At 42.6% G+C, this 15,438-nt stretch overlaps 1 protein-coding gene across 1 annotated transcript; it reads left to right on the top strand.

The window, feature by feature from the left end:
• Positions 1-5,817: 5,817 nt before the first annotated feature.
• On the top strand, positions 5,818-12,152 carry arxa (aristaless related homeobox a). Its single transcript, XM_076291210.1, has 5 exons — positions 5,818-6,004; positions 6,502-7,039; positions 8,722-8,767; positions 10,301-10,626; positions 11,903-12,152. Exons 1-5 carry the CDS (start codon positions 5,818-5,820, stop codon positions 12,150-12,152), a joined length of 1,347 nt encoding a protein of 448 aa, XP_076147325.1.
• The last annotated feature ends 3,286 nt before the right edge of the window (positions 12,153-15,438 follow it).

Below are 15,438 nucleotides of genomic sequence, written 5' to 3'. Positions count from 1 at the left end.
CACAACCCAATTGCTTTTCTTCCACTAAATAGGTCTTTGGGGGGGGGGAGGGGGGGGGGTGAAGAGAAGTCAAATTCTCCACCCCTATACAGGACCACCATGAACCTAATGATGCTCCCTTGGCACCTCTGCCCCCCCTCCCTCCCCTGTGGTCCAGCTCGACCCTCCCAGAGGTGGCCTGGGCCTGGCGCCCTGTAGCACACCTTTGGTCTTAAGACTGCTCTCATCGCCACAGAGGTGCGGCTCTCAGCAGCGCTCACTCAAGTTAGCTTGGACACACACACACACACAAATGCATGCACGGACACTCACAATCGCTCACAGTGTATTTACATATTGTCAGCCACCCCTGACCGCTCCTCATCCACCAGCAACAGAGAAACAAAATGAATTTGATTACTAAGGGAGCTCCAACACTGACGGTTTGTGTGTGTGTGTGTCTCTGTGTGTGTGTCTCTGTGTGTGTGTGTGTGTCTGGATCTGGGCGAAAGAGAGAGGGAGAGAGAGAGAGAGAGAGAGAGAAGAGGTGGAGCAGAATAACTGGCATCACATTGGGACAATAGCTAAGGGCCGGACTGCTGCCTCCGAACCCCACTGCCCAGAGAGAGCCGCTGCCACCACCGTCATTACAATCACAGCTGCAGACCAGAGCTGACATCCCAGCGCATGGCGGGAAACTAATTTCATTTGAGATGATGTCTGATGAACCACTGGGGTTGTTATTGGTGATAAGTATCTGGAACCATCAGAAGTGAATCCCCTTCATGACATGCTTCGCTAAACCATCAAAGTCTTCCCTCACTCGCTGAAACATTTTGAGTGTCTTATTCCCACCTGCCTGGGAGAAATAGGCTATAACTGATTAAAGTTGGTATTTCAAACTGCAGAAAAATGGTTAAAAACACAGATGAGGTCTCAACAAGCCATTAACTTGTGGCATAATTGTACCACAAGGTGTCAGTAAAATCTCTTTCTGTGCTCTCAGTTTCCTTATACCATCAACATACACATGATGATGTTGGGGCTGTTGAACTGTTTCTAATTATTAAGATTTTATGGTGATGTGATGGTGATTTCATACTAAAAGTTATGGCCAAATGACTAAATGGTTTTCATTAAACACATTCAATAATAGCATTGTAGCTGTTTTCCTATGTGACAAAAGTAGGACCTTCTCACGGCATTTTCTTGCGCACTGTTCCGTCCAAATGACCCTGCTCTACATGCCAGGGTTTACGAATACCCAGGGGTTAGGTCCATGAACATTCTATTTGCCTTTCTTGAATACATTTCTTTGTGAATCTCTGAATATTTAAATGAATTTGATTCATCATGTGATTTTCGATCATTTACATAAAACTCAGACAAGGTCAGATATCAGCGAAGTCCTTAATTTGTCCTAATCAACTGTGATTTGCATTGCGGTATTTGAGAGTGTTATTGATGCTTGCTAAATAAATGGACTTCTTCATATTCAAGTGGGAGCGATAGGTCTTGATAAGATCAAGAGAAAAACATATTAGGTTGCATATATTTGGATGATTGGCTTAATAGAAAAAAATGTCATTGTTAAATTTCACAATTCTTATTTTAATAGCCTATTCAATGAAGGGAAAAGTCATTCATATCAGGCGTAAAACTATGACCACGGTGCACGTGTCAAAACCTTATGATATGGCATCATATGAGAGCTCTCGTGCCCCTATGATCAGAGCTCATAAGGAGAGAAAATGGTCAGCTTTGGCAGCCACTCATCTTGTGACCTACTCACCTGAATGCATTTTAAGAGAGCCCATTCCATGCTTCATGTTGCAAAAATCAATAAGAATGCTAAGCAGAAAGCAATATCCCGGAACTAAACGAATGCAATGTAGCTATATCACGGCGCAAATAGCAAAGTCTTCCCTATAGGAACATGATTAAGTCTACCCAAATGATGAAGCGTCCCAGTACGTAATGCCTTATTAGGCCATAAGGCAATTATTCTGAACCCCACATAGGGGCCTACTCTGGTTATAAGAAACATAGCATATTACAATGGCACACTTGTTTGTTTCACAAAGAGGCCAAACTAAGTATGCTGAAATAGGCCAACTATTGCGTTTGAACGTTACGCAATGAATCCATTTCAATTTTATCATTTCATTAAGGACTATTGTTTTGAAAGTGAAGGGTTCTGGGGGCCTAAATTGTGGCGTTGCCCGAAGCTTTCCACTTTACACCGAGGACGGCACAGGCTAATAGGCTTAAATGCGCACATCGCTTTTTCTAAATGCCCCTTTCTTGCATAAATTCAAATTATCGAGTCAGTTTTGCGAAATTAGAGCCCTTTGTTTTTATTAGCGCGTATTACTGTTGAAAATTACTGATGATCACCACGTATGGGATTGCTATTGTCGTTCCGTTTCATGCATGCCATTCTAAACTTGGACTAACAAAGTCATTAAATTGACTCCCTCGCACTCTCATTATGTTGGGTGTTAATAACTACTAATTAACTTTGCTTACGCGCGCGTCTAAAAGCTTGTCTTTTTTGTTCGCACTTTAAACCAGAGCAGCATCCAATTATGCCACAGCGACTTGAGAGCAGACATGCCGCCTCTAGTGCGGGGCTGTCATCAAAGCGCCCACGGTAAACCGGTGCGCGTCCGCGATCCATATGATGAGAGTGCTCTGCACAGGCCGGTGCTCGCATGAAACGAGGAGCTCTGATGATTATATCATGCCAGTGGATAAGCCCTGATAGAAGGCATACATACATACACACACACACACACACACACACACTCGGGTATGGACCTACATAAATCTGATGTAGGAGGTAGAACAAGTCAACAGGAGCGTGATGGGTAACAGCCAAATTGACAGTTAAAAATGCGTTAATTAATGTGCAATTAGGAGTAATTATCTAAAATCAGGGATAATCAATGGAAAGATGTGTAATTAAAATTTCGACACAAACTTTTCCACCAGTTAATGATTAATTACTGTCAGACACATTACACCCGTCAGGTCTCCATTAGTGCTTGACGATAATGAATACCTCTATGGTCAGCCAGTAGATGGCGCTAGGTGAAAGGTAGACCCAATCACAGAAGTTGGGACAACTTCACCCCCCCCCCCCCCAACCCCCCAAAAAACAGACACACACACTCCACCAACACACTGATCTTGCAGTCATAAATGTGGCCTCGGTCACTGCCTGGCTCTGGAGCATCTTGTGGAGAGAGCATGCTCCACCACATTAGATGCCTGTGATGCGTTATGAGGCCAACCACAAGCCTGACCACAACCTTCTGTTGTGCGCCACTGCGTACACAATGCCTCACCAAACATCAGCAGATTATTGTGGAAATTATCAAGTTAGGCTGTTGGGAAAATATGACACACGGTAGCATCCGGTAATAGGGGCGCGCTGAAGTGACGGACACCTCCTAACTGCTCATCCACATGTGGCGCACTAAATAGACAGAAAATTGAATATGTGGAAATTACGCTTTCCCCAATGTATGCGTGTAATTAGTGCATTTAAACAAAGCGCGGATGTCCTGCTGGCGGTAATAGTCGCTGACATTTCTTTTCTTGGGTTAATAACAGTGCGCGTACAAATGAATCAAATTGTGGCCCCAAATTACATAGCGACTTTAAATACCCGTCTGTATTACGCGCCTGTTTGTGACCACATAAAAACGCTTTATATTATTATTATTGTCATTACTCTGTTGATCTCCATACAGCATGCTCTAACAAAAAATGTGACTCAATAAACGCAATACATTATTTGCAGTAACACGCAGACATGCATCCTTTGCTATAATGTTTCATCTGATAACCAAGATTCCTAATTACACACAAAGCAAGATATGTTTCCATATTCGTCTCTCCGACCACACATTTCACCGGTTTTGTAAATGTCTATGCCATATGTGGACATTACAAGAAAGGGCAGGGACATCCCTCTCCATTTTAAAAAAAACTCCTGAAGACCCAGCTCTTTAGAGAACAACTCCTCTCATAGCACCACTTACAACAAGTCTTGCTGATCCTAGCACTCACCAGCCGTCTTAAACTGACACGTAACTGTTAAAAACAGCACTCACTGATGCACTTATTCTTACTGTACTTAACCGTTTTTTAAATTGTCCTAAAATTGTTGAGAATTGCTTTAAAACTTAAACTGTTTACCATGTTGTAAGTCGCTTTGGCTAAAAATGCGTCAGCCAAATGTAATGTAATGTAATGTAATGTACAGAAAAAGCCAACTATTCTGTAAGTGAATCACAAAGCCAATAAAAAGACATCTTGACATATGGCAAGTTAACACACCAGAACTAAAGACATTTCGTGCCATTATATCTCATTTATGTTTTCAATGGCCTAGGTTTTCATTCTTACAAAGTTGACAACGTCTAAAGAAAATATAAAAAAGTAGCCCAAATGGCAGCTTGTTGGAGTTTGGGGATTGAATTCTGAAAATTATCCTTTTTTTGCTGTGAAGGCTTTGAGCGATGTTCGGGGTCACACCATTCACAGCAGGTTAAATGGACTTTCATTTAAAATTACATTCTCAATCTATCTTCAGTCTAAGCGTGTCCTGCTACCTGCGGCATCACCAGGCTCCATTACCGCCGCCCTCACTTTTTAAGTCAATCATCTGAGGCTATCTGATCGCCACAACAATTTCGAAGAGGCCAGGCAATTAGTGTGCTAGGTGCGTTCGTGTGTGTGTGTGTGTGTTTCGTCAACGTGTGTGGGGAGAGTGATGTTTCACGGCGGATGGTTGGCTACAATAGGCCATGTGATATTTTCTGCATGTTTTTGTCTATAATTCATAGACAATTCTATTATACCTGCGTTTGGATGAATTGAGCGCCATACATTTCTAAACATGGGCAAACCACAGGTTTGCTAGTTTTTTTTTTTTTTTTTATGCCTTTTTTAGGCCTTTTATGCCTTTAATTGACAGGACAGTAGAGAATGACAGGAAGTGAGTGGGAGAGAGAGTCGGGGTGGGATACGGAAAGGACCACGGGGCGGGAATCGAACCTGGGTCGCCGGCGCACGGTGCAGGTGACCCAGCCAGTCGCGCCACCTGGGGCCACAGGTTTGCTAGTTTAATGGATGTAACATTCGGATATCTGCATCACGAGGCAGGAGAAAATAAAGATTTCACCACATTTTTGTACCTTTATTTATGATTTAATATATATATGAGAGTAAAATTACCTTATTTTCTCTACATGGTTAACTTATTTTTTCACATTTGGTATAGGCTACTTTTATGGGAATAATATAAATTAAATAGGATAGGCCTACTACTAATAACAATACAAATGAAAATAATTATATTATTAATAATATTTACCTACTTTTATCTTATTCAAATAAAATATAAATAAATTGTAAAATATGTGATGTAAAGAAATGGCAATGGCAGAAGAGCGATATATCAAATGGAATAAAACATTTTATTTCAGTATAGAAAACCCTACTGGAGCATATGTGTTATTGAAGCTGGTGAATTTTAGTAAGAAAGTTTGAACGAAAGAATAGTTTAATGCTCCGCTTGGACAATCCTCTTTCGATTAGCTCGATTCGTGTAAATGAACCTTAATGTCAAAATACATAAAGATCGCCCTTTCCCCCCGGGAACCAATCAGATTGACGATACACGTCAATGTAACAGAATGGAGCACGCAGCTGTAGCTGTAGCAACTCACGGCATATGTTATTAGCGTCCGAGAGGGAGACAGAGCGAGCGAGACAAGCCTCTCACTCCTTCAAATACCCACTGCACCTGAGAAAAGAGAGACCAAAATGAGCAGTCCGTACCACGAAGACGTCCACGACAGAGGCGAGTGCAAAAGCAAATCGCCTACACTGCTCTCCTCGTACTGCATAGACAGTATCCTCGGGAGGAAAAGCCCGTGCAAAGTCAGACTGCTTGGAGCACAAAGTTTGCCAGCGCTGCCGTCGAGAGCGGAGAACGACCAAGGTGCTGAGGGTAAGATCGCAGAACCAATGGCACTACCTCAACAAGCCAATTCCAACGCTTTAAGACACAAGGCTCATGTCTTAGATGTTATGTTTCTATTGTAGAATAGCAAGATGTAGCACGGTCGATTTATTTCCACAGATTTTAACAGCGTGACACGTTTGACAAGTTCTGTCAGCCTACCAGCGGAATGGAAATGTCATCTACGAAGCTTGCAGAGACCTCGAAATTGAAATATAGATTTAGTAGGCTACTGTATCAGTCTTCGTTTTGTTGTTCAAATGCTGCACGTGGAATATTACAGCCTATAGCATTATTTATTTATTTATTTATTTATTAGGATTGCAGTAAAATAGTTGGAAAAAAATGTTCCCATTACCAATATCATAGTCCTTGATCACAGGAAAAAAACCCTACAAACTACAAACCATTAGCGATTTTTCTTTCCATATGGAATTTAGTTAGGCTATTTTGCATGGGATTCTTCTTGCTAAATATAATTCTAGACTATTCTTTTTATTCAGACATGCACCTGCCACCAAAACTACGCCGGCTATACGGTCCTGGGGGACGATACCTTGACACTTCCAGAGGTTATCATGACCACTCAGAGCGTGTCGAGAGAGAGCGGCTTTTGGACCAGGCCTGCGAAAACCTCAAAATCAACCAAGCCCCACAAGTCAGCATAAGCCGCAGCAAATCCTACAGAGAGAATGCGTCTTTCAGTCACAACGAGGAAGGGCACGGTGCAGAGAACGGGTCCGAAGAGCTTGTGGAACTTAGCACGCTGAAGTTCGAAGAGGACGCTGTGAAAGAGGAGACGTGTGGAGACGCGGAACTCTCTCCGAAGGACGAAGAGAGTCTACAAAACGATGGGGATGTTAAAGATGGCGAGGACAGCGTTTGTTTGTCTGCGGGCAGTGACTCGGAGGAGGGGATGATGAAGAGAAAGCAGAGAAGATACAGGACTACCTTCACCAGCTACCAGCTTGAGGAACTGGAGAGGGCCTTCCAGAAAACTCACTACCCAGATGTGTTTACAAGGTAGGCCCTACTTGAAAGGTGGACGCCAAATTGCGCTAGAACCGGCACAATATTATCAAACAATGAATCGACAATTGTTTTTCATCGAAATAGTAACCGACTAATTTTCAGATTAGCTCTAAGAATGACGCGAACAGAAGCATAAATGCAGCACAAATGTGAAACAGGCCAATTTCGTGTCTATTATTTTCGTGTACAATATTCTATTGTATATAGTCCTATTTTAAGGGTATTATTTTAAGGGTATTATTTTAACTTTTTTTTTAAATTACACAACCTGAATTATGTGAGCAATTTATAGGCCTAGAAATTATTTTAGTAAACATCTTAAGCGTATTTATACTACAGGCCGCATATGGAGGTGATAATTAAGTACAAAATGGTAATATAGAGTAAATTGATTTTACACATATGTAATGATATCATAGGCCTATATATAAAAACACATTTTTTGAATGGGCTTCTTGGACTCTCACTTGGGTTACTTGTTTAGGAGAATTTAGAGGCAGTGTAATATTCTACTTCACTACAACAATGCGCAGGAACAAAATATGTAATTCAACCCAAGCTCTTATGGAAGGGGAACACTAGCGCCAAATGTGCACTAACTCGTTTTATGTCAGACTATGTGTGCGGTATTGTCATGACTGATATTGATATGACCCTCTTAGGGCCAATTAGTCGTTGTTCCTGTCATTTCATCATGTATCTCCTGACAGCCTTTTCCTATAACGAGGTTTCGAGACACTGTGGACAATATCCTGACTTGCGAGGTTACTTTTGGAACAATAGTGTCACACACTAGTTCAGTGAGTGTGTAGCGTGTGAACACTAGTTCAGTGAGTGTGTATGAGGAGTCGTGGCAGATACCCTGTTATTGTTATGTGAAAGGCTGCAGCCTTGCGTTTGTTAGTTGTAACACTGACGTTTACTGATTCACAATTTTTGTGTCTCACAATATTGAAAATGTGCGCCAAAACGCATGCCAAAAATGTATGTACACTGTTAAATGCAAGTATGCAATGAAATATGCAATGCAACTTGACATTTGATGACAGCAGCATCTTTCTAACATCAATTGGGTGCAGCACAATAATTGGCCATGGTCTGAATACTCTAAGGTGTTTATGTTACCTTTAGCTATATGGACATAAAAATTTTAGGATTATATAATATGTCTAGACAGTTTTTGTTTTCAATCTGAACGAACAGGTGGTGCGTCTTATCGCGTTTCGGATAAGCAAATAATCCATATACCGGCGATACACTTTAGATAAGGCTAGATGACAACACACCAAATTCCATTTTAACAAAATGTTCCGTGCACGTTGATCAAGTTCATTGGCGTTTTTTTTATCGATTCATTCGTTGCAGATTAATGCAATCAATTTGACAGGTATGCTTTCAGCAAACGCTTGATCGCTGTGTAAGAGTCATTACTCAAGCCATTATGTTGTTACAATGCGCCTGGAAAAAAGCCCCATGCACAAGTGCACCATTTAACAATATACACCATACTATTTCGATTATCATCAAATTACTGACCACATTTACGCTTTTCAAATTTGCCCGGCACAATTTTCTGCCATTGTCAATGTAAAATTGCAAAATCTCAGTTAAAGGCGCACGCGGTAACCTATTTTCTCTTTCTTATTCCTTTCCTCCATTCTATTTTTTTACAGAGAGGAGCTCGCGATGCGGTTGGACCTGACGGAGGCACGCGTACAAGTAAGCAGTGCCTTGTTGCTGATGTTTGATTTGTTGCATAAAATCGGTAGGCATTGCAGCCCGTTGTTAACGACACTTAACTATTCAAATAAAGAACATCAGATAGCTGACGTATTGCGTATTATTTTGTAAATTGTGGTCTGGAGTTAACATGACGTCTTTAAATGTCATGTTTATTAACGGACACTTCCCTTGTAAAGTTTTATCAGGGAGAACAAACATCCACCGGCAATGGATATTATCAGGAAATATCTTAGAAGCACATACGAGTGAAAGTGTTTATTCCAAACTTTGTTAAATGGCCATAAATGCTGAAAAACTCTTTCCTGTTATCGAAAGTTATTACATACTATAAGGCGGACATTTTAGTGGCAATTACGCAGACGCCCCTGATTCATAAAAGCGCACTTAGCGTGAGAGCAAACATGGCTATTTCAGGGAGAAAATGGTGTTTGAATTCTCATCGCCGGAGCGAGGGAGAGGGAGGGGGGAGCAGGATAATGCTATTTGATTTCCCATTTTGTGATTGCAATAGACCAGCATTGATCCAATGCTTTGCACTTGGAGCGAATGAGAGACTATTAAAGGTGTTTGCCCCCTCCGCTCTGTCTGTTCACGGCGTGCTTTGCATGTTCAAGACCAACTCTCATAACCAGAGAGACAGTACAAACACATAAAACAACAGATGTCTGTTTGGGGCCGTAGGTGAACAAATCACTTAACGGGCTCAATCTGGAGGTGATAAAACTCATAAATTCCCCAGGGGCCATGCAATACAAAACAGCTTCAAACAGGGCAGCGCTTAAGCAAGTGTGTTTGGAGAGAGTATAGGGAGGGGGAGTGGGTGTTAGAGGAGAGATATATCTCCATAGTCCCGAGTCCCTACTTACTGTCCTACTATTGACATTTTCTCCATTGTCAGTCCCTGCCTGCGGGCCATGCTTTTGGCCGTAGACCTACAAACTGCAGCAGTTTTGGATGGATGGGGGGGTAGATCGTGGGAAAGTTAAATAGCCTTTGGAGGTCACATGCGGAATTTAATTTAAAGCGCATTAATTGTTAGTAGACTCTGTTTAGTTGTTATTTCCCGATCTTTTGTTAACATGGTTCTAAATTATTGCACCCTCGCCCGTTTTGGGGCTGTCTAAACCAGATTTTAATTAGCGATCTTAAGCTAACGGCCCAGAAGGGAGTGGGTTAGACCCTGTGTAATTACTGCTGACTTTCCGCCTATTTGTCACCTCATTAAACGGAGCCACATATTGTGGGTAGACTACTGAGGCGAGGAACTTATGCTCCTGCTCCCACATACATTTGGAATATTTATTCAAATATATGATTAAAAAATATCACCTCTTTTTAGAACTTTTATAGTTTTATAGTATGCAACATGTTGTTGTCCATTATGAATTACATTTAGCCTACCTAAAACCTACCCCTCATTTCTGTATTAATAATAATTTAGTATTATTTTGGCCTACGGCAAATGGCTAACATTATGCCTGACTAGCAACTCTGACTTGGTTTTCCCAGGTGTGGTTCCAGAACCGGCGAGCCAAGTGGAGAAAGCGCGAGAAAGCTGGGGTGCAGACCCACCCGCCCGGCCTCCCCTTCCCCGGACACCTGGCAGCAGCGCATCCCCTAAGCCACTACCTGGAGGGGGGGCCATTCCCACCACATCACCACCCCGCGCTGGAGTCGGCTTGGACGGCTGCTGCAGCGGCTGCCGCTGCCTTCCCCGGTTTGGCTCCGCCCCACAACGGCTCCGGCCTGCCCCCGGCCACGCCCCTCGGGTTGGGCACCTTCTTGGGCACAGCCATGTTTAGACATCCTGCTTTCATCGGGCCCACCTTTGGGAGGTAAGAACTTACATGTGTTTGCTTTGGTTATATGCCATTCACCATTCACAGGTATTTTTCCTCACTCATGTGAATAGGCCTACAGTTTATGTAACTTTTGCCCACTTGCAAGCCACCATATCCTAAATATTGAAAAACTCAATCTTGGAAACCTGTGCATTCATTTTGTCACCCATCTGATGTGGCATGTATTTACCGCTTCCAGTTCAATGCATTCAAAGGAAACTGCATTCGAATAGGGAAAATTCAGTTTTGAGTGAGTGTGGATGTGTGGATGTGTGTGTGTGTGTGTGTATGTGTTCCTGTGTACAGGAAGCTGCTACAGCAGTGTTCTTTGATATGCAAAATTAGATTATGGCAGCGAAGAAGCTAATTTGGCAAGTGGTTGATGCTGAGACACAAGCTGCTGGAGAAGGTGGCAATTTATTCCCAGGGCAGTGTTAAATGATTTTAAGCTCTAGATCAGAGAAAACATTACAAGTGCCAGCAACAGATTAACACCTGCTCACAGGACCAGGGAGCGGAAAGGGGTTTTTAAGCCAACCATACCAAATGTGGTAGGGTCACCACATTCGTGTAACATCTGATAACTGATCATATTAAAATAAAAATAAAATTCAAAGTAAAGAGAACAAGCTACAATTTCATTTCATCTCTGCCATTTGATGATTGAATAGCACAACATCTTCCTTATCTACAATGTCAAAAAGTGACAGACATCTCAGTATTGAAAACTTTTCAGTGTTTTGTGAAGGCATTATAATTCAAGAAACTCATTGCATTCTATTATTGTACAACTTTTTGGAACCCTACACCTCAAACCGACAAGTTATACAAGCATTTAAGCTCCCTTTGTGTCTAATGCATTAAATATATTAATATTCAAAATATTCTGTATGACATCCATCAAATGTTTTATATGAATATGTTATGCACATGGTGCTTCTGAGAGGTTGAGGGCTTTTTGAGGGGTGTTTTAATGTGTGGTCAAGGTGTTGTGGAACTGGAAAAAAATATTAGGGTAGGCAGTTTTACTATTATTTGATGTTTTACACAGGATATAGAACTATTTTCAACTGTTTCCTTTTTGACAATAATGTTCATTGTTACTGTTGAATGTCGGTTCGGACCAAAGCCTCTGCCCAGAGCCATAACCTTAACCATGGTGTGTGTGTTGTGCCCAGAGCCATAACCTTAACCATGGTGTGTGTGTTGTGCCCAGAGCCATAACCTTAACCATGGTGTGTGTGTGTGCTGTGCTGTTGCCTGCCCCCAGACTCTTCTCCAGTATGGGTCCCCTGACTAGTGCTTCCACTGCGGCCGCTCTCCTCCGTCAGCCCGTCCCGCCCGTGGACAGCCAAGTCCAGCCCGGCCCCGCCCTCACCTCGGACCCATCATCTTCCCACGCGGCCGACCGACGCGCCTCCAGCATCGCAGCGCTCCGGCTCAAGGCCAAGGAGCACTCGGCCCAGCTGACGCAGCTCAACATCCTGCCGTCCGGCGCCGCGGGCAAGGAGGTGTGCTGAGCCGGGCCCCACGGACCGGACCGGACCTCTGCCACGCCTCGCTACCTACCCTCTTGCACCCTGCCGCACCTCCCTCTTGCCCTTAAACCTCCTTCCAAACTAAAGCAAGACCAAATCCATAGAAACTCTAGCAACACTGAGCTGCAGTTGGCACTAGCTAGAGGCTGAGAGCTGCCAGCCTGCCATGGCATCCATCCTTCATCCGACCTCCACTGCCCACCCAACATACAGAGCGCGCATGCGGGCAGTCCACTCTCTGAACTGACCTCTGACCTCTCCTGGGGGGGGGGCAGGTTGTGGTGTGAACCTGTTGCCAGGGGAGACCTCTGGTTGGCCCTGTGCAAATCCAGCACCCATGTCATGGCGAGAAGGGCCACCGGCCCCAGAACCCAGTTACCCATAATGCACCATCACCAACCAGCCACCGCCCCCCCCCCCCAACACACATCTTTTATAACCCACCATAGACTTGAACATTTCCTGTTAGCAATGTACTTAGTGTGTGTGTTCACAAATACATCTAGCCTGATGAGACCTAGTGTTCAAACAGACCACGGAACACTCAGGCCACGGGGGTGGGGGTGAGGAGTGTGTACTGCTACATGGGAGGTCATCTTAGTATGCCTCACCTCAGCAGGCATCAGGCTGACCTGTGCTCTTTGTTCACTGTGCACCAGAGGTCAATATACCAAAGGGAAACCCAGTCACCACGTCAGACTTTCTCCAGACTCTCTCCTCGGGCCTTAGTCAGTCGATCCATCGTTATAGTTTAGGTCTCCACACCGACCTCTGTCCAACTGACCTGTCGAGCATTTGTGTAGGTTAAATACACTGTTTTTTGGACCTTTTTTTTTTTTTTTTAAAACCCCCAATTGGATTGATTATGCTATATTGCAATCCTATTTGACAAGACAGAGATGATGTGATGTTTAGAGTAAATACACAGCCTCACTCACGCAACTGTGATGAGCAAATGTACATAATAATGCAAAGTGGAAAGAAAAAAAAAGAAAGAAAAAAAATTAACAGAGTCTTGTATATTTGGAGAAAAAAAGTTTGAAAAAGATGCACTTGATGTAGTATTGTATGACTGTTTCTGAGTAGAAAAGCTCCTATGTTAATGAGATATTAGGTTTTTAGACTATAATTTATGTTCACTCTCTGCTCAAGAGCATTTTGATGGAGAAGAGAGGTTGCTTTATTGATAAGTGAGTGTAAATGACTCTGGCTTAGGCCTGATAAACTATAACTAAATAAAAACTGGTGACATAATTTTTTGATTGTTCCACAGTCTCTTGCACATTTATTCAGATAATGTTATTGGGGAAGCGATGCAGGCAAAATAAGGATGACATGATTTACTTCCTTCCTTATTTGTGGTACTTGTTTAGGCACTACTCTTGAAGCAGATCTTTTAAAATGGTAATAATAAAAACAGGTTCAGTAGCCAAGGTGAAAAAAGATGCATAATTCTGACCATACTGTCATTACTCAATTGTATGAATTAGCCAGTATTTTATTTTATTTTTTTAAATATTAAACGTTCACCACAGGCCAATTTAAACATGTTGAGAGGTGTTTTGATGTTTGGTCCAGGCATAGTGAAATATTAGACATTTGCCACTTTATGTTTCAGCAAAGAAGCATTGTGGACGTTTGAAGATGCATTTTCTTCTGGAATGATGTAGCCTAGTTGCGTATTTACTTAAATACATTTGACCCTCTTTACATTTATAGCCTACTCTAAAGGAAATCAACTAAAATCAAGTAAGGTTAACAAAAGCCGGGTCATTATACTACGAAGCAATAGCAATCTTAAATCGGTCTATAGCGATACACCATTTAGGACTGTATTAAAGGGAAGGATCGATAAGGTATAGTGTGCGTATTAAGCTGCGGTGGGGTGGCTATGAGGGACATTACAATCCAACATCAAAGTGGGGCCGTGGGCAAATTTTGCTGTTGAATACAAGACATATTGGCAAACACACAAGAATTTCACAGCAATAGGACAGCCGAGCTCTTTGATGACCTTGAACGATAGCCTAAATAACACACCATATCCATGAAAAGAGAGTCTGAACGTGTGAATACTACACACAAGCGACGGATTTCAATTATTCAACCATTTTATTTGACAGTTAACAAAACATGCTTTCAAAACTCTTCAAGGCCCTAAATTGGTTTTAACAGCTGTAATGCCAACTCAGTTGCTGTGAGTTCTTTCTCATTAATGAAGTAACATCCAGTTTATCAGCAAGTCTTTCTTTCAGATTCCCAATTTAATTCCCAAATCCTCTCCGTTGGAACTCACAGGAGAGGCGATGCCATTACCGCAATCAATGCGCTCCTTTCAACGCCGTCATTTTCCCCATTTGACCCGTCCATGGTGCTGAACCAAATCGCGTGAAATTACCTCCCGGATTAATTTTCTTCTTTATTGCTCAGTCCAATGAAAAGCTTTCTCTTTCCTTGTTTTACAACCGTTAATCCGTCTCGTTTCGACGCAGCACACAAGCAGGATCAAGGAGAAAGGAAATAAAGCGACTAGGGGACGCACTGAGCTCTGGGTGTGAGCGCACACACACATTACACATCTGCACATTAAGCACGTAAACATCGTTCATTAAGGATAACCTACTCTTCAGACTTGCACCGAGACCATGTTAACGGTCACACGGCCGGCATTAAAATCCGTGGACTTCAGCAATATTAGCCTACAGAAAGCAATTTTCTCCCCACCGCCACAGCTCCTCAGTAGGTAAGCGCTGGGCACAATTTTGTTTCTTCCAAGGCCACTGGTGCGTGCTCCTGTTGGACGCTTATGAGATTTCACAGAATGTCTTAATCTCATTGTGAACTTTTTTCTAATGAATAGCAACTCAATTTGATCATAGCATCTGGGGAATGTCCTTCTCAATGGAGGATCTGCGGGCCCTATAGGCCAAATTAAAAAGTAGGCAACTTTGAGACGTAGGCCTAATCCCTTTCCTCTCACTGTTTAATGAATGGGAATCCAATAGTCATAGTTATCATAGCTAGGCCTATAACAATAAACGCAACGGTAGAAATGTAAATTCTGTGGACTAACCAATATTTCCCATTATATCCTACAATAGGTGGGCCTACAAGTTAAATATTACCCGTTCCGTATCTGTGTGCGGCAGCAGGAGCCACGTTTTAAAGACATAAAAAGAGCCCTGTGTGTTACTTCCAAATCCATCGCCTACTCAGTCCATGTTTGATTTCGATGTTGATTTCAAATTCTTCCGGCCTGTGCTTCGGC

This window comes from Alosa pseudoharengus, unplaced genomic scaffold, assembly GCF_046254945.1.
Source record: "Alosa pseudoharengus isolate Yale_2024_CS ecotype anadromous, Long Island Sound unplaced genomic scaffold, YU_APseudo_1.1 YU_APseudo_1.1_scf_18, whole genome shotgun sequence".
In the NCBI taxonomy this organism is placed as follows: domain Eukaryota; kingdom Metazoa; phylum Chordata; class Actinopteri; order Clupeiformes; family Clupeidae; genus Alosa; species Alosa pseudoharengus.
This window is presented reverse-complemented; position numbering and strand designations above follow the sequence as displayed.

Coding starts and splice junctions, on each gene's coding strand:
- arxa (XM_076291210.1), top strand. CDS start 5,818: ATGAGCAGTCCGTACCACGAAGACGTCCACGACAGAGGCGAGTGCAAA. Junction 6,005..6,501: donor GAACGACCAAGGTGCTGAGG/GTAAGATCGCAG, acceptor ATATAATTCTAG/ACTATTCTTTTTATTCAGAC. Junction 8,768..10,300: donor TGACGGAGGCACGCGTACAA/GTAAGCAGTGCC, acceptor TGGTTTTCCCAG/GTGTGGTTCCAGAACCGGCG.